The sequence below is a fragment of the Vicugna pacos genome, chromosome 12 (genome assembly GCF_048564905.1).
Source record: "Vicugna pacos chromosome 12, VicPac4, whole genome shotgun sequence".
Classification (NCBI taxonomy): Eukaryota; Metazoa; Chordata; class Mammalia; order Artiodactyla; family Camelidae; genus Vicugna; species Vicugna pacos.
The window spans coordinates 5,544,756-5,562,029 of record NC_132998.1 but is presented as its reverse complement, the minus strand read 5'-3'; the positions used below and the strand labels follow the sequence as shown (position 1 = coordinate 5,562,029).

The window sequence follows — 17,274 nt, the reverse complement described above, 5'->3', positions numbered from 1 at the left end:
CCCAGGTGCAATCCTAAACTCTTGGTGACCTACCAAGGTTTATGTTCAGTCTCAAACTCTCACAGGAATCCATACACACTTGGTCTGGCACCTTTAACATCCTGCATTCCAGCTTAGTTGTACTCACCACCCACTCTGTGTATCCAAAGAGCTTGCATACTTACGCCTTGCAAGGTAACCCTCCTTTGGTTGGCTAACCCACTGTAACTGCCTCCTGCTTAAAAGGGTCAAGTAGTTACAGGGAGAACAGGTTATAGAAGACAGTAACCTATAACTAGATAAAACCACCATGCTCCATGTTCAATTGCTTTCATAATAATTAACTTGTCTATAACACTTAATAGTTTACAACATATTTTCATGTACATCATCTTCATGACAGGCCCAAAGGGGCAGTATTTTTATCCCTATTCTGCAGAAAAGGAAACTGAAGCTCAGAGAGGCCAATAAGAGGTGAAACAAAGATACTGATCTAGGTTTTCCGATCGTAATTCTGATGCCCTTCTCACTACACCACACAGCCAAGATGCTTGCCAACCAGTTCCCCTTATCCTTAATACCACTGTCTTGCCCTTGATTTAGGAAATGGAAAGAAGAGAGTGGATGAGGAATTGAGGGAAAGAATGAAGATGCAGGATCAGATGAAGGGGAAAAGAGTGGATAGTTTGATCTAATCACTTTGTTTCAGGACTCAAACCTTTCTGACCCTGCCAAATGTCTCTTCTCCTGCGTATCTTATTGATAGAAATTTATAAAGGATAGAGGATTATAATATGTGAATGTGTAGTTGGAGATAAGAGAATTAGGGGAGATAAGAGAATTAGGGTTGGGATTACCCATTGGAACCTGAAAACAGCCTGAACAATAATAACTAACAATGAGTGTTTACTATGTGCCAGGTACGGTTCTAAGCATTCTACGTGCATTAACTCATTCAGTTTTCACAGCAACCCAGGAGGTAGGTGTGTTGTTATTTATCCCTATTTTACAGATGAGGAAATAGGCACAGGGAACTTAAATAACTGTCCGAAGTTTACATGGCTAGTAAGTGGCAAAGTTGGAACCCATGCAGTCTGACTCTCGCAGTAAGACAATGCCACTTATGCAGTCGTGGAATCTCAGTACACACTAATGTAAATCATTCTGTAAAATTGAAGGGAGGTTTTTCATTTGTGTTTCTACTATGACTGCCTCTTTCCTGGAGGAAAGAGGAACTGTATGTTTTCCTATCCCAGTGTGCCAAAGCATTCAATAATAAACATATATTGATCAGCCACAATGCCCGCCCCTAAAGTGTAAATGTGGAGACTTCTCCTTCCTCTCATACTTATTCGTAGTCAAGACCCCTCCCTTTGTCATTTTTTTTTTAATGAACCCAGGATCAGGAATGTGCTCCTAAGATGCCAGCACACTCATGTCTGTACCTGTGGCTTTGTCACATACAGCAGTGCGCCGGCCCGAGGCTGCTGCTTTTCACATTGAATTTCTAGCATATCCAGACCCCGTTAGGAGGGGATGTGGAACAAACTACGTGTACTAGTGGACACACTTGCAAACACGTGAGGATTTGCTGGGTGTTGGCTGTGCCCAACTCGGGGCCTCTGCAGTCGGGCTAAATAGTTCAATATTTTGCCTCTCTGGGTGTTCCCGGGTGTGACGCAATAGCAACAAACAGGGGCGTCATCATGAGGTCACTGCAAGACAATGGGAAAGGTGCGGGGAAGGTGCTCCCTTGAGAGGAGCCCTTTCACCCTGCTCTAGAAGCAACACCTTCTGTCTCTTCACCAGAGTTTCTCCAGAGCCTTCCCCTCGGATTAGCTTTCCTCCATCTGCGATCACAGAAAGCTCCGTTTTCAATCCGGGGTTTTGAAGTTTAGGCTCTGGTCTCTATGAGAATCTCTGGAGGGCCTGCCTCCAGTTTTAAGTTTCATCCAGTAAAAAAACCTTTAGGAGGAGCCGGTAGGCGGGTCAGTGACACAGTACAGATTGATTGGCATTCAAGCCATCGAAGTCCTGGATTAGCCCTGAGTTTCGCCAATCCAAAAGCAGGGGTGGGACGGTGCAGGCGCAGAGGATTAGGTTTGGCTGGACTCGATTTAAAGAGACAGAAGCTGCCGGGGTCCAAGAAGACAGTTCCCAAGACCCTCCCCCCAAGTCCTTGGGACCACTTGGGTCCCCAAAGCTGGGGAGATGGTTTGCGGAGGATTTGCCTGCTCCAAGAATGCGCTGTGCGCGCTCAACGTGGTCTACATGGTGAGGTTTTGGAGATGGGGGAAGCTTCAGGGCCGAAAGGCAAATGGGAAGAATCTCTAGGGGACTTCCGGTGGGGAGAGGGGTGTACTGGGGGTTCCGGGAAAATTCCTGGGGACTTCCGGCGAAGAGGGAATTCCTGGGGACTTCCGTGGGAAGAGGGGAGACTTCCGGTGATCAGAGGGTTTGTCTGGGGGTGGCAGTAATAAACTGAGGCATAAAGGCCCAGCCCTCCCTCCTGTGAACTTCGGTTTCTCCCAAAATAGAAGTGATGGATGAAGGCAAATGTTCCGTTTTATATTCCCAGACTCCACTATCTTTGCCACCTCCCACCCCATTCCAGCCATTATGACCTCCAATGGGGGTGCCCAGGGATGCTCCTGGCCCTGAAATCACCTCCTCTCCCTCATTCACACACAACCTAGTTCTCCATTTTTGCCCAAGCTCTCCCCCCTCCCCCCGCGCATGATTTTTAGCTGTGCTGCACACTAGAATTCTTTGAGATGTATCTTGCTCTTTGTTTCCCCTAGCTGGTAGGCTTGCTGCTCATTGGAGTGGCTGCCTGGGCTAAGGGCCTTGGTCTGGTGTCCAGCATCCACATCGTCGGAGGAGTCATTGCTGTGGGAGTCTTCCTTCTTCTCATCGCGGTAGCTGGACTGGTGGGTGCTATCAACCACCACCAAGTACTGCTATTCTTTGTATCCTGACCTGAAGTGATGGGAGCTTTTGGGAGGGCTGAGTCAACTAGGAAGAAATTAAGAGAGGCCAGGAAACCTCAGGGATCTTGGGGGTGTCTCCTTGCCCTCCCCTATAGTCTATGAAACAAAAATTGACGATTTTATTGTTTTCAACTGACATGGTTGTACAAATTGTATGAATAGATGAGTTCTGATGGTTTTTGCAGGTGGAACAAAGGAATCTAGGAATTTTTTTTCCCGTAACTCTTCCTCTCAGTACATGATCATCCTTGGTTTGGTCTTCGTCTTCCAGTTTGTAATCTCTTGCTCATGTCTGGCTATTAACCTAAGTAAACAGGTAAGAAGGTGCCCTTTCAAATACTTGCTTCTCCCCCCACTTCACCCCCCCCCCAACTCCTTACTCTCAGTCTGACCCTAAAGATCATTCTTAGGTCCACTACGTCCAGACTTGAGCCATATGCTTCTCTGGAAGGTCTGGCTAATCATCCATGAGGATGATCCAGAAGGAGGTGGATAGTTGTAGTGCCTGCACCTTCGCTTCTAAAGGACGTTAACTCCCTTTGCTCCAACAGGGAAATTGAGGCACTTGACCTGGGATCAGGATTCTTAGGGGGGATTTGTAGGGGAGATTCTTAAGGTTAGCAGCATCAAATAATTTCCCTCTGCTTGTATCCTCCAGACAGACGTCATTAATGCTTCTTGGTGGGTCATGAGCAATAAGACCCGGGATGAACTGGAAAGAAGTTTTGATTGCTGTGGCTTGTTCAACCTCACAGCCCTGGATCAACAAGATTACGCTTTCTGCACTGCAGTGAGTTGGTTTGGGAAACTGGGGGAGGGTTAGGAAAACTGGGTAAGGACAATGCCCAAATTGGCAGGTTTGAGTTTGAATGTGAATGCCTCTCTCCAGCAGCACACTTATCTTGGGGGTGTGTGCTGGTGGGGGTTGGAGGATGGATACAAAAGCTGGAGATTTAGCCAGGTGGGATTCCAGTCTGTAGCATACTGATCAGAAACTGGAAAAACAATTTCTAGGGCCATCCCCATAAGTATTAGGATAGAGCAGCTTAGCAACCCTGCATCCTCCAAACAGATGTGTTCATCTTTTCCTCAGATCTGCAAGAGCAGGAGCCCCACATGCCAGATGTGTGGCGAAAAGCTTCTTAAGCACTCAGATGAAGCCCTGAAAATTCTGGGGGGTGTTGGACTCTTCTTCAGCTTCACAGAGGTAACATTCTCCAGTTCCCTAATACATACCCTGTCTTCAGGCCTTAGCCCCAGAGATTCAGAGTTGGTGCTTATCTCTTTCCTTTGCTTCTACAGATCCTTGGTGTTTGGCTAGCAATGAGATTTCGGAATCAGAAAGATCCTCGAGCCAACCCCAGTGCCTTTCTATGAGACTCTGGATCCTTCTGACTTCTCTCCTGCTGTCTTTTCTCCCTAAGCTTTTTCTCCCTCCCTTAGGGAAAACATGGGATCTAAAGCCCTTTTTGAGAAGAAGGAAAGGCCCTACGCCATGTTCCCTAAAGATAACTAGCTAGGTTTTATGCCTTGACATGTTTTGGTGGGAGCAAGATTATAAAGAGTAAAGAAAACCTTCCTTCCTCTCTCCCTAAGTAGACACGGGAAGCTTCTGGGAGTCCATGGGGTGGCATGGGGGTTGGAATCATCCCTGGCTCTTCTCCCTCTTCTCTCTTCCACATGCTGGACCACCTCAACACATCCTGGCTCCAAGGGCAAATCGGGGACAGAGCCAGAGAGAAAGCCACCAAGAACTCTTGTAATAAGCAAGACCCATTTGGGGAAGCTCAGTAACTATAAAAATAAAAGCCATTTGAACTCCACATCCAAGGAAGCAATCTAAATGCCTCTTTTTCTTTTTCTCTTTTGCCAATTGAGGGGCTCCACTGACTGTGTAGGCCTTGCGATCTAAGGAGAATCTGTAAGATTCTGCAGGGAAGTTCCATCTTCCAAATGGTGTTTTCAGATCCCCAAATGGTAAAGCCAATCAGAGGAAGAAACATTAAAAAAAAAAAAAAAGACCATATTTCTTTGTTTTGTTTTTTCCTGTATAAAATGGGAGAGAAGGGGACATACCCCTTGGTGTAGGGAAATGGGTGGCAGAAGGATAAGCCTTAAAAGGAGGGGTGGGAAGGGAATGTCATTAAGGCAGCAAAATATTCTTGGTAAAACATTGGAGGAGGAGTCTCCACAGCCTCCGAGATGAAGGCAGAGGTCGCCTTCTCAGTGGGGGGCTCTGCCCTCAAGTGTTCAAAGGGAAATGTCGGCTTCTCTTCGTTCTGTTGCAACCATTTCTTGGCTCACTCTGGGTTACCTTCTGCCTTATGTAGATAAGAGTGCTGCAGGGCTCGGAAGGCAGAGATTCGCTTGTGTGGGTTAAAAGTCAGCATCTCCTGAGAAAGGAGGCAAAGGTCAGAAAACAAAAAAGACTTCTGCTCACCCCCAACAACACCTTGAATGGGCTACTTTTTACAACCCTCTTTGCAGACGGTCATTCAAAGCAGTGATAAAAACTAGCCTATCCATCAAGTCTCAGTAACCACGACTGGTTTGGGTCCCTTTTATACTGCTCCACTTTCACCCCATCTCACCCCCATACCCACACCCAAGTCCAGTACCAGCAGCAGCTGTGCTCCAGACTCCTCCATCTCAGGAACCACTGACTGCACTGGGCGCGGTCCTCTGGGGGAAAAGGCTCCTCGGGGCAGAGACACATCTCGGGGCCAGTCATCCTCTGGGGGCAGCCCAATCAGGCTATGGGGAACAGGAGAACTCTGGTCAGGATGGCCCTTCTCCAGCCCCCATCCCCGGGGGCAGAGCCCATTGCCGTCCAGGGCTCAGGAGAAACAGAAGGACTCAGAAGGGAAAACCCTTTTCCCCTTTGCCAGCCACTTACTCAAAGATTTTGCCTAACTGGTCAGCTTCAGAGTTTCCACAGAACAGAGGCCTACAGTGAGGAGAGACACAAGGTAGCAGTCATTTTCAAAGTTACGGTGGTAGAATGATTACTGCTTTAGTGGCTCAAAACGTTAGAGTATGAAAAATGAAGGGCTATGAAATTCGTAATTCCAGAACACTTCAGAGCTTCTGGTTATGGACAAGGTGGTCAGTAGCATTCAAGTGGGAGAGCAGGCAGGGTATGGATATGGTTTATGAATAAGATTGGGGAAATTCAAAAATGTTCAGGATACTCGGGCCCCATACTTTCGACGAAACATCTCTGCAAAGATACAGCCAACGCTCCACATGTCCACAGGTGTTGCATACGTAGACTGCAGAAGAACTTCCGGAGCACGGTACCAGAGTGTAACCACCTGTAGTAAGAACGAATGGATGAGGGCCCTATGGGTTACCATGAAGCACATGAAAAACATGTGACTTCTCAACTGCTATGCACCATCACTCTCCTCCCTGCAATCCGAACCCATTTTGGCTATCATCTTTCTACTGACCACAGGTGTAAGTGCCATCTGGTAGCTGTAGATCCTGGCCAGGCCAAAGTCAGCCAGCTTGACTGTCCCACCACTTGTCACCAGAATGTTCTCTGGCTTCAGGTCTCGGTGAACAATGCAGTTGGCATGAAGGAAATCTAGGCCTCTTAGGAACTGGCGCATCAGATCCTGGTTTGGAAGGGGGGGTACAGAGAAACAGGAAACTAGGCACCATCCCTAAAATCACATCAGATGCTACTACAAAGGTCCCAGTCCACCTCTCAGTGTCTGCCCACCCTACTCACCTTGATGGTCTCCACTGGCAAGCCTGGTGGGGGTGCCTTGTCCAGATATGTCCTTAGGTCTTGGTCCACATGCTCAAATACCAGGGTCACTTTGGTCTCCCGGTCAGTTCGGGCTGTGGCACAGACGTCCATCAGCCTGGCCAGAACAAATGGTCACTCATTGATCTATTATCTTTGACCCAACAAGGCCTCCTCCGTTTTCTCAGGGTGCCCACTTGTCTAGGTTGTCTTTTCCCTTTTAACTCCCGCTCCCAACCCTCCACCTTCTTCTCACCTTACAACATTGGGATGCTCAAAAGCCTCCAGGCGCCGCAATAAGGCCACCTCACGAACTGTGCTGATGGGCAGGCCCCCTCCAGAGCCTCCTCCATTGGGAACTCTCACGCTCTTGAGGGCCACAAAGTGGCCACTGTGGGGATCACGGGCTTTGTACACAGTCCCATAGGCACCAACACCAATCTCAGCCACTGGCTCATATCGAGGGGTAGTCATTCTCAGACTAGAGGAGACCCTACAATCACAAGAGACTCCTACCATCGAAATTCCCTTTCAGAGTTCAGATGGTATGAGCCTGCAGCAACAAAGTAACTCCCACAAAAGACATTACAAAGACAACAGCAACAGCATCTCGTCCCTTCCCCAAGCTTCCATGAGGCCGGCCCCCACCAGGTAACACAATGACACTAACCCCAACCCCTCCAGCCACGTGAAACCCTAGAATAAAGTGTCTTTTCCTTGGGGACCATCGAGCCCCGCACAAGGGAAATCCCACACGACACACCCCCTGCATCGAAGACCCTACACCCAGTCTCTGAAATTACACCTCCCTACGACCACAAAGGGACAGATTACGCCCTGCCCCACTTCCCGCCCTCGAGCGACCCTTCATAACCAGCCCGCGCAAGACACCGTGGAGGACGAGAATGGTCCCCATTCCTAGAAAGGGGTTACACTTACCTCGCCCCGTTCCGGGAGCTGCGGGGGCGGCCCGTTATCGGGGCCCCGGAGCCGGTTCTTGTGGCGCCATACACTCGCGCTCTGTCCGGGGCAGCTGGACGCTACGGGCCCGACCATAGACACAGGCCGCAGGCTAGAGCGGCCCCCTGTTCCCCCACCCTCACCATGTGACCAGCTGCCAAAGAGGCGCGCGGAAACCGGGGGGGCGGGGCGAACGCCGGACGTTCGGAGCACGTGACCAGACTACTCATGCGCAGAGGGGCAGACGGGAGCGGCTTTGACTAGGAACGGGGCGGGGAGGGGAAAGGGGCGGAGGGGCGATGGCAGCCACGTGATCTGTTGCTATCACACGTGACCACTTGACTTTGCTCTGAGGAGCAGAGGTGTGGTTACGCGGCAGGGCACGTGACTGGCTGCCGTAACTTTGGCGGGGGTGTGGGGAGAAAGAAGAGAGAGGGTGGAGACCATTGCGGTGCCATGGCAACCAAGGCCACCCAGATCCCAACTCTAGGCTTCAGGCTGAGCCTGAGCGCATCTCCAGTCTCGCTACACGTCTCTCACTCTCAGTATGCGGGCATGGGGTCCGGGGACGAGAGGTGGTGCTGGTGGCTTTCTGCTTCACCGAATCGGAAGACAGTCTCATTTGTGTCTTTGTTTCTTTCACTCACTCAACACATTTTTACTGAGTGCTTGCTTCCTGTGCGCATGTGGGGGTTTTGTGAGGTTTTTCGGTGTCTCAGGCACTAGCCCTTTAAAGCAGTGATAAGGCTATCTGTAAAGATACAGCTAACTGTGTGGTCTTGTAAAATAGAGAGTAGACAGTAGGCATCTGAGGGCAAAAGTAGGATTCAAGGACTGATGGAAGACAGATTAATATAGTAATCCAACGGAAAGAGTGGCAAGGTAATGCCCTCCCCTCCTCCCAGCTTCCACTTCTTGGGAGCCTTAAAGCAGAGACCAGATGCCTTCTGGCAGAGAAGTTATTGACGAGCCAGAAACAGGAATACTTGACCTTTAAGATTCTTTTCAGCACTAAGATACTATGATACACATGTGTGCGTATATGTATATGTGGGTATGATACTATATACATCACATAGATAAACAGATATAGGAGTGAGCATATGCAAGGAGGTTACCACCACATTGCATGAGAATGACTTGTGCCCTTCCACAAAACTTTCAACTCCTTATATGGGGTCATTGTGCTTCCCTCTTTCCCCCCAGTGCAAGCTTTCTTAGCACTTGCTCTTGCTTGAAATACAGACTTTTGCCAAATAGTTTCTGTTCACAGACACCTAAGTAGACAACAGACAGGTTTCGCTGGCTCCCTTTGTCTTACTGGCTCCAACTTTATCTTCCAACACTTTGGGGGATGGGAGTAAAGGATCAGTGTCTCATTTGTGAGAAATTATCTAAAATCTGAAATCGTGCTATTACTCTATTTGCTCTCCTTGCACCCTAACTTCTATTCTCCTTAACGATCTGGCAGAGAATATAAGAGTTCAGGCTTCAAATGGGTATGAACCATGCTCCAGAGCAAAATGGAAGACATGTCAGTACAGATTCCCCCTCTTTGCATTCTGATTGATAGTTGTAGCCCTGGGCCCTTGCTGGCAAGGGCAGCTGGGACACTAGCAACAAAGATCTTAAGGTCTGGCTAAGAGGCTTGTGAGGAGAATGTTTTATTGTCTGTCTTGCTAGGATTGTTTGATTTGTAAACCTTCTGGAAGGCTAAGTGTTTCTGAGTGTGTCAAACTTCCTTCTTAAACCAGCAGGGTCCACTGTAGCCTTACCATTCACATAAGCCCACTACAACTCAGTATCTATTTAAAATAGAAGTCATTCTCTATGTTGGCTTGGGTTCCAGCCCCTTTTTCTGATTCATTCATTCACCCATCCAAAATATTTTGGATATTTCATATCTTACGAATGCTTCATAAGAGCATTACTCTCCCTAATTACTTTCTAGTAAGGAGCCTTAGTTTGGCAGTCTGTCCCTGATTCCATATCCTCCCTTCTCCTGTTAATTACTCTTTTACTAATTATTTTTTTCCCAGTGTATTTGACCCAATGGGCTCCCTTGGAATTCTTTTTCCCTCAGCACTGGAAAGGGAAGGTGAGGGAGGATGTTAAGTGTAAGGTAGAAATAATGTGATGAGGAGGTACAGGTGGTTCTCAGGGTCAAGACAACCCCCCCCCCCGTAAAAGCAAAGAGCTAAGCGTGTGTGTGTGTGTTGTTCACTTCAGTGCAGTGAGAGTACCAGGAAAGATCCTCATCCCTTTAGCACTCCAGTCTCTCTTGCGCACTCACTTTACTCACATATGACCATTACACACTTTTGTTTCTCATACAATCCAGTTCCATCCCTTACATACTCATCTATTTTCCACAGTCCCACACCATGCACACTTTTCAATCTTTTGTGTAAAAATGCTTATTGCTTGAGTCCATCTCTTGCTCACTCACCTCCATCACCTCGGACCGTTGCATAGCTCTGTCTTTCACATTCCCATTTTGCACAGCCTCTCCCTCCCTAGTGCACCTGCGTCTTTGACCACTCACCTTCCATCCCCACGAGCTCACCCCTCCACACTCCCATTCACACACCTATTCTCCTACCCGTGTGCACACTCCCCTTCCTTGGCCACTCCCCTCCCTCTACCGTCCCCCGGGCTGGCACACGCGCCCCCGCCTCTGGGGACACCTGCTCGTGCGGGGCAGGGCGGGGATGCGCAGCCGCGGCCACTTCTCCTCCTTTCCCCCTCCCCGCCCCGCCCCTCCCTCCATCCCTCACCGGCTCCCCGGCTCCCGCCCCGCCCGCCCCGCCCGCCCGCCGCTCCGGGGGGGTCTCCGCCGCCGCCGCCGCCGCCGGAAGGAGCCGCCATTTGCCACCTCCGAGCGCACGGGCCGAGCCGAGCCGGAGCCGGGAGCCAGAGCGGGACTGGGGCCAGGAGGACGACGATGGGGGGCGGCCCCGCCGCAGGAGGACCGGGGCGCGTAACCCCGGGGGCCCGGCCCGCTCCGGACCCGGACCCGCGGGGCGCGGCACCCTAAGCCCCCATCCCCGCCCCCTGCCCCGACCATGGCTGCCCGCCCCGCCGCCCCCGGGCCGCCAGCCCTCTCGGCCCCGCAAGCCCCGGAGCTCCGGCGGTGGCAGCAGTGAACGGCTCTTGCAGGCCCCGAAGACCCCGTCTGGGCTTGGCTCTCCAGCGCGCGACCCCTTCCCGGCCTTGTCCTCTCCCTTCCCCCCGCCTCCCGAGAGCTCCCCTTGCACGCCGCCCCCTGCCCCCCGGCGCCCGGACGATGCTCAAGTCTCGGCTCCGCATGTTCCTGAACGAGCTGAAGCTGCTGGTGCTGACGGGCGGGGGGCGGCCCCGGGCCGAGCCGCAGCCCCGGGGGGGCGGGGGAGGCGGCTGCGGCTGGGCGCCCTTCGCCGGCTGCTCGACCCGGGACGGCGACGGCGACGAAGAGGAGTACTACGGGTCGGAGCCGCGGGTCCGGGGCCTGGCCGGCGACAAGGAGCCGCGGGCCGGACCCCCGCCGCCGCCCGCGCCGCCGCTGCCGCCCCCGGGCGCCCTGGACGCCCTGTCGCTCAGCAGCTCCCTGGACAGCGGGCTCCGAACTCCCCAGTGCAGAATCTGCTTCCAGGGACCGGAGCAGGTCAGGCCTGGGCACCCGGCGGGGCGGGGAGGGGTGGGGGCGCGCACCTGGGGCGCCCGGGGAGACCAGGAACAGGGGGCGGGGCCTGAGAAGGCTGGGCGGGACCCAGGACCCGGGGTGGAAATAGGGTGAGGTTGGGGGGCTTGTCTGGAGACTCCCGGCGGGTAGGTTTGGGCTGGAGGGGGATCGGGGTCCCCAGGAAGGGGTGCGGCTTTCTCCTGGGAGGGCTCAAAATCCCTCTCACCCCTTAACCGGGACAGTCTTTCTCCCCGCTTCTCTCACCCCAGGGTCTCTGTAACCTGAGAGGGCCTATTCTCTAGGAGATGGGCAGAGAAGAGAATGCTTCTGTTCCCACCTTGAAGGGAGGGGCCCAGCCGCCGCTCTCGCCTTACTCAGTATTCCTCTCCGTGGGGCACTTTTCTTCACTTCGCATTCCACAACTTTCTTTCTCATTCCAAAGAGTATTCTTTGTTTAAATGTTATGGACAAAGTTGTCCCGAGATAGTGCCAGGGGGATGTTTCTGTGTCGTGAGAAATTACTCTTTGATTAAAGGGGAACACCCTCCACTCCCAACCATAGGATTTTCCCACCTTTTGGGAACCAGTCTGCACCACGTCTGTGAAATACTTTACAGTGACGGAGTGGGTTGGGAAGGCATGGCTCAGAAGCTCTGACCCTCCCCATCTGTCTCTCCAGATCCTAAGGGGTAGCCTTCTGTTTGGGAGGTCTTAAAGAGGAGCCTCCCCCAAATTCTAGGAACAGAGAAGACCCAGTACTCCCCAGCAACCCCCCACCCCCTGTCCCTTTACATCTTTCTTCTATTTGGTCAAGGAAGTTTACGTTGAGCTCTGAATTTTTTCTTTTAGGCTGTAACAGCCTTAGACTCTTGCCCTGTCTTGGTTGAAAGGCCCCAGGTTTTGTTTTGTTTTTGTTTTTGTTTTTAAGGTAGGAGGCTGACCTAGAGAGGAAGTTTCCCTCTCCCCAGAATCGAGAGGAGTGGGTTCGGGTGGCGACAGCTGACAGGGACTCTCCTCACTCTTCTTCCAGGGGGAGCTCCTGAGCCCCTGCCGCTGTGACGGCTCAGTGCGGTGCACACACCAGCCCTGCCTCATCCGCTGGATCAGCGAGAGGGGCTCCTGGAGCTGTGAGCTCTGCTACTTCAAGTACCAGGTCCTGGCGATCAGCACCAAGAACCCCCTGCAGGTGAGGTGCAGTGGGAGAACTCTGAGACTGGGGCAAGACCCTTCAGCAATCAGAATCAGGGACCCTCCAGGGAGCCTATTTCATGTATTTACTCTTGCTTCAAAGTCACTCTCCCTACCATTACCATAATCTCCTGTCTGTCTGTAAATCCTCCCTTCCTTTATTTGTTCACAAAGACATTCATTGGGTGCCACCTGTGTTCCAGGCACTAGGACAACAAAAGAGCAAAAGTGGTAGTGCCGCTGCTACTGTGTATAACAAACATGTAGAGTTTTCTATGTGTCAGGCTCTTGGTGTGTATTAGCTCTTGTAATCTCCATAACAATCTTAACAGTTATGTACCATTATTATCCCCATTTTAAAGATAAGGACATTGATACACAAAGAGATTCAAAAACTTGCCCAAAGTTAGTCAGTAAGTGAAAAAGTAAGGATTTGGAATCCCAAGCTAGATGGTGGCTTCAGAGCACTTGCCTGATCCTGCCTTCCTAAAGTAAGACAGAAAGTGATCTCAAACAGTGTGAGAAGTGCCGCATTCTAAGTTTGATCAAGGCACAGTGAAGACAGATTGTCAATCCTGCCTGAAGGGTTTCAGGAAGGCTCCTGGAGCATCCTCCTATTCAAGGTCACCCATAACCTGGCCCTCCATCTCTTTCTGTGACTTTCTGGAACCTTGTCTCCCACACAGTGGCAGGCCATCTCTCTGACGGTCATTGAGAAGGTCCAGATTGCAGCCATAGTCCTGGGCTCTCTGTTCCTCGTTGCCAGCATCTCCTGGCTCATCTGGTCTTCACTCAGCCCTTCAGCCAAGTGGCAACGGCAAGATCTGCTCTTTCAGATCTGCTACGGCATGTACGGCTTCATGGATGTCGTCTGCATAGGTGAGGGTATCTCTCTCCCCCTTACCTGCTCAGCATCTTCCTCCAACTCACACACCTAACTTTCCCTACCCATTCCTTCAGTTTCATGGCCACACGTTCTCCCACTGAGAGCCTTTAGGGCTATCTTGGTGCCCCTCCTTTCCCTGCTTCTTTAGGCCCTTTGCAACCCTCTCCCCTCGCCCTGGAGAAATGCTTTCTTGAAAGTACCTCTGGCCTAGGTCTGGGCAGCAGTTGACCCTGAATTTCTTATTCCTCTGCTCAGGCCTGATCGTCCACGAAGGCTCCTCTGTCTACCGTATCTTCAAGCGTTGGCAGGCAGTGAACCAGCAGTGGAAGGTCCTGAATTATGACAAAACCAAGGACATAGGAGGAGATGCAGGGGGAGGGACGGCAGGGAAGCCGGGCCCCAGGACCTCACGGACGGGCCCCCCCTCTGGGGCCACCAGCCGCCCCCCGGCTGCCCAGCGCATGCGGACGCTCTTGCCTCAGCGCTGTGGTTACACAATCCTGCATCTCCTTGGACAGCTGCGGCCACCAGATGCCCGTTCCAGTTCCCATTCTGGCCGCGAGGTTGTCATGAGGGTCACTACGGTCTGAAGTGAACTCCAGGAGCAGGGATCTTGAGTCAGTGCATCGGCCAGGGATACGCTGTCATGGCTGCTGGAGGTACCACCTGGACAAGGTGTTTTGGGCTCACAGCCCTCACTGCTGAGGATCTCTGTGGGCAGCCTCAAGCTGGAGACATTGGCCTCTACTGCCCACTGGGTAGAGACACCTGGATGAAATTCCAGCCCCCACTGACAGCTCCTCACACTCATCCTGGGGCAGCCAGTGGGCTGTGGGGAGAGCATCTTTTCTTCCCGTGAGAACCGTCCTTACCTCAGCTCCTAGGGCCTCCAGGCCCCCAGCTCCACCACGGTGACTTGGTGAAGGGGGACCAATGCCAGAAGAAAGGGGCTGTAGACCCCCCATCCCCCACTCTATGGCCACAGGGCAGCTGGCAATAAGACTAATATACATTGACCTCCCGTTCCCTGCATGAGGGCGGGGGTACTTCCCCCTGCTCCGCCCCCCATTGCATTGGGGGAGGGCATAAAGAATCATTTATATGCACATGGAGACTCCTTTCTCATCTGGGGCTTTGCTGTAGGGTTGGGAGGTGTGGGGAGGTTTCTCTGCAGAGTTTGCAAATCCCAAATGCAGCAGTGGGTTCTGAGTTGGAGGTGTAACTCACACTTGGTGGTGAATAATTCACATTGGCTGCTAGGTGGCAGTGCTCAGAGATATCTGAGGGGTGGACCTGACACCTGCGTGTTGTGTGATTTAGAAACAAATCTCTCCACCGTGGTTTTCCTGTCTACCTCATAGGGTTGGATTGAGGATAAATGAGGGACAGGTTGAATGCCATTGCAAAGAAAACCAGTGATGGCATAAAAAAGATTTCTATACTAGTTGATGGTCCATTTATTTCAAATAGCTGGTTAACAAATTCCAAAATGTGTTTTTCATTTGGAGTTGCACAGAGTCTTGGAAATTTGTGTTGAGTGTCATAATAGATATGGAAAATATGAAGGGAAATAGACATTGCAAATGTGAAGGAGAGTGGTTATTTGCAAGAATGAGAGCTCCTCCAGCCCCCTAAACTTTTGGGGCTGGGGAAAGCTGGAGCTACCTTTCTTGCTCTGGGGATCTTGTGGATTCTCTTAATCCCTACTAGGTAACGTGTTCTGGAGTAGTGATATGAAGTGAATTTGGACTTATTTAGAATGAGACAGACAGAATCTCCCAGGGTTATGAGACTCCAACTCCAGTTTAAGCTACTCCTATGGCAGTTCAGGGTCACAGGTCTGATCCTGGTGTGACCAAGCTAGGGATATTAACTGGAAAATATTGTCCTTGGAGGCAACAGCATTTAGAGCTGTTGTTTATAGAGAAAAGGTTTGAGAAGGACTGGTTAAAATGTCAGCCTAAAACCTGGTGCCTTTCTCCTGAGGCCTTGGGGCTATGTATTATATGAATGATGGCGTCTTTTACGTGAACTATTCATTAGTAATTAAAATTATTACTTCATAACATTGCTAAAATCAGATCCAGAGGCCTTTCCTATTATTGTTCCTTCTCTTAGGGAAGGGTCTGCTCTTCCTCCTCCCTGGGGATATTTTGAGGACAATGCTTCTCTATTAACAGTCACACATCCTTGCCCAGGAAATGGTCTTCCTCTGCCCCTGGCCAAAAGAGGGTCTCAGCCGCTGTCCATGGTGCTGGCACCCAGACTCGCCTGGGAATATAGGAACCAAATCTGTACTTGGGTTTGAGTTACCACTAAGTGTTAAAGTGCATCAGTTTCAACCTCAAAGGGGATCAAAGTGGAGAGAGCATGAGGCTGAGCCCCCTACTTTTCCATGGAAAACTGGTTCCCCAGAGAGATAACCTTCCCCATCCCCACATGGAGAGACAGAAAGGCCAGACTTCACTGATTTGCAATTCACAGAATAGCTGATGGGGACCAGAAGGGAGAGAGCAAATCCAAGTGACTAGTAATACCTATCCTGGCAGATAAGATTTAGATAGATATGACACAGGCAGGGTTTCCTGTGCCAAGTCTGGGCTGTCCCCCATGATGGCCCCACATAGAGGCTTAGACATACTCAAGGTCCTAGGCACACTTGCACACAAACACATGATCTTCATTTCTACTCTGTGTCCTAGAACCAGGCCAAGTGAGACAGTACAGCCCCCCTCCCCTTCAGAGCCATTGGAGGTCTTGGTATGGAGGTTGTGACAGCCAAGGTCCTCTCTCCTTCCCCTTCTCCACCTTTAAGGGATTCTTGTCCAGGAAAGGGGGTCACAGGAACTGCAGCCCTCCTCCAGTGAGCAGTCCTACTTGCCCAGTGAGGAATGCGGGTAAGCAAAATTCTCACCACTGATTCCCGGGGAAAGGGTCTGAGAGGAAGCTGGGCTTTACTCTCTCTCAAAGCTCAGAACTGCTAAAAAAATCAGGTCACTTAGGTTCAAGGTGAGTTTAGTGATAGGGGAGTGGGGTGGAGACTGAGAATCTAGCAGAGAAGGAGTTGAGAGTAGGGGCAATAAAAGCATGCAAACCTTGGTCCCTGCATAAATAGATACCCCAGAAGGCTAGTGGCTAATGGAGTTTCTGTGGTCAGGGAGCCATGTCTAGGGCAGGGGCTGAGGTGGCGGGAGGAGGAGGAAGTGTGAAGTGAAATCCCCATCTCTACCCACTAATTGGAATGGAGGGAAGCAGACAGAAGGGGGCAAGTCCTGACATGGGGAGGGTAATCTAGGCTACAAGGGAGCTGCGGGGAGTGTGCTGAGAGATTTATTGGTATGGAAGATGAGTTAATCTATATACATCACACGGGGAGAACTGAGCCCAGCCTCTGGGGGGCCAGAGAGTGCTGACTCAGGGAAACAGGCTCCCGCTGCCCACCTCTCTTCTGCCTTGGTGCTCCAGGGCTTCTGGCCACCCCCACACTTAGCTTTCATCCTGTCTGTCTGATTCCACCTCTCTGCCTGTATCCCTGCCTTCCTCTGAAGGAAATTAGTTGAAACAACTTTTGCAGAGAGGGCAGAGTGGCATCCTTCAGTCCTGGCAGTCCAGGTTCTAAAAGCACTCTCCTATTGAAGGCTCAGCCACCTCTGGCCAGCTCTGCAAAACCTAGCTCCCCCACCGTTTTTACAGCCTAGTCCTGGCAGTTACTTTTCACCACCACCCCCTTAGTCTCTTACAGGGAGCCAGACTTGGCTGTTCCCACTACAGACAGAAGCATGTCTGGGTTTGTGATGCAAACCATTCTTCCATGAGTGTAGACCTCTCATCATTATGGAGGTCACTGTCAGGACCT

The 17,274-nt window shown here is 51.2% G+C and overlaps 3 protein-coding genes across 7 annotated transcripts; 2 read left to right on the top strand and 1 right to left on the bottom strand.

Annotated features, from left to right (window-relative positions):
- Positions 1 to 1,916: 1,916 nt before the first annotated feature.
- On the top strand, positions 1,917 to 4,792 carry TSPAN31 (tetraspanin 31). Of its 3 annotated transcripts, XM_006217974.4 has the most exons (6): positions 1,917 to 2,253; positions 2,781 to 2,948; positions 3,205 to 3,285; positions 3,628 to 3,759; positions 4,063 to 4,176; positions 4,272 to 4,792. In XM_006217974.4, exons 1-6 carry the CDS (start codon positions 2,191 to 2,193, stop codon positions 4,344 to 4,346), a joined length of 633 nt encoding a protein of 210 aa, XP_006218036.1. In that variant the 5' UTR covers positions 1,917 to 2,190; the 3' UTR covers positions 4,347 to 4,792. The 3 variants fall into 3 exon arrangements, with proteins under 3 accessions (XP_006218036.1, XP_072828612.1, XP_031531597.1); XM_072972511.1 differs by lacking the exon at positions 2,781 to 2,948 and having other exon boundaries at positions 2,107 to 2,253; positions 3,155 to 3,285; XM_031675737.2 differs by lacking the exon at positions 1,917 to 2,253 and having other exon boundaries at positions 2,781 to 2,909; positions 3,155 to 3,285.
- A 203-nt stretch (positions 4,793 to 4,995) lies between these two features.
- CDK4 (cyclin dependent kinase 4) lies at positions 4,996 to 9,547 on the bottom strand. Of its 3 annotated transcripts, none has more exons than XM_031675733.2 (8): positions 7,663 to 9,547; positions 6,980 to 7,235; positions 6,706 to 6,841; positions 6,422 to 6,589; positions 6,174 to 6,283; positions 5,866 to 5,916; positions 5,588 to 5,723; positions 4,996 to 5,362 (listed from the first exon to the last, which is right to left on the bottom strand). In XM_031675733.2, exons 2-8 carry the CDS (start codon positions 7,195 to 7,197, stop codon positions 5,270 to 5,272), a joined length of 912 nt encoding a protein of 303 aa, XP_031531593.1. In that variant the 5' UTR covers positions 7,198 to 7,235; positions 7,663 to 9,547; the 3' UTR covers positions 4,996 to 5,269. The 3 variants fall into 3 exon arrangements, with proteins under 3 accessions (XP_031531593.1, XP_072828611.1, XP_006218037.1); XM_072972510.1 differs by having other exon boundaries at positions 6,980 to 7,204; positions 7,663 to 9,546; XM_006217975.4 differs by having other exon boundaries at positions 6,980 to 7,216; positions 7,663 to 9,542.
- A 995-nt stretch (positions 9,548 to 10,542) lies between these two features.
- MARCHF9 (membrane associated ring-CH-type finger 9) lies at positions 10,543 to 14,524 on the top strand. Its single transcript, XM_006217983.3, has 4 exons — positions 10,543 to 11,326; positions 12,375 to 12,530; positions 13,219 to 13,411; positions 13,674 to 14,524. Exons 1-4 carry the CDS (start codon positions 10,970 to 10,972, stop codon positions 14,006 to 14,008), a joined length of 1,041 nt encoding a protein of 346 aa, XP_006218045.2. The 5' UTR covers positions 10,543 to 10,969; the 3' UTR covers positions 14,009 to 14,524.
- Positions 14,525 to 17,274: the final 2,750 nt, after the last annotated feature.

Excerpts from the sequence above, each read along its gene's own strand:
- CDK4 (XM_031675733.2), bottom strand. The coding sequence starts at position 7,197 with ATGACTACCCCTCGATATGAGCCAGTGGCTGAGATTGGTGTTGGTGCC. Across the intron at positions 6,842-6,979 it reads GAGCATCCCAATGTTGTAAG|GCTGATGGACGTCTGTGCCA; the intron begins GTGAGAAGAAGG and ends TGTTCTGGCCAG. Across the intron at positions 5,917-6,173 it reads GCAGAGATGTTTCGTCGAAA|GCCTCTGTTCTGTGGAAACT; the intron begins GTATGGGGCCCG and ends TCCTCACTGTAG.
- TSPAN31 (XM_006217974.4), top strand. The coding sequence starts at position 2,191 with ATGGTTTGCGGAGGATTTGCCTGCTCCAAGAATGCGCTGTGCGCGCTC. Across the intron at positions 2,949-3,204 it reads ACCAAGTACTGCTATTCTTT|TACATGATCATCCTTGGTTT; the intron begins GTATCCTGACCT and ends TCTTCCTCTCAG. Across the intron at positions 3,760-4,062 it reads ATTACGCTTTCTGCACTGCA|ATCTGCAAGAGCAGGAGCCC; the intron begins GTGAGTTGGTTT and ends TCTTTTCCTCAG.
- MARCHF9 (XM_006217983.3), top strand. The coding sequence starts at position 10,970 with ATGCTCAAGTCTCGGCTCCGCATGTTCCTGAACGAGCTGAAGCTGCTG. Across the intron at positions 12,531-13,218 it reads GCACCAAGAACCCCCTGCAG|TGGCAGGCCATCTCTCTGAC; the intron begins GTGAGGTGCAGT and ends TCTCCCACACAG. Across the intron at positions 13,412-13,673 it reads CATGGATGTCGTCTGCATAG|GCCTGATCGTCCACGAAGGC; the intron begins GTGAGGGTATCT and ends TCCTCTGCTCAG.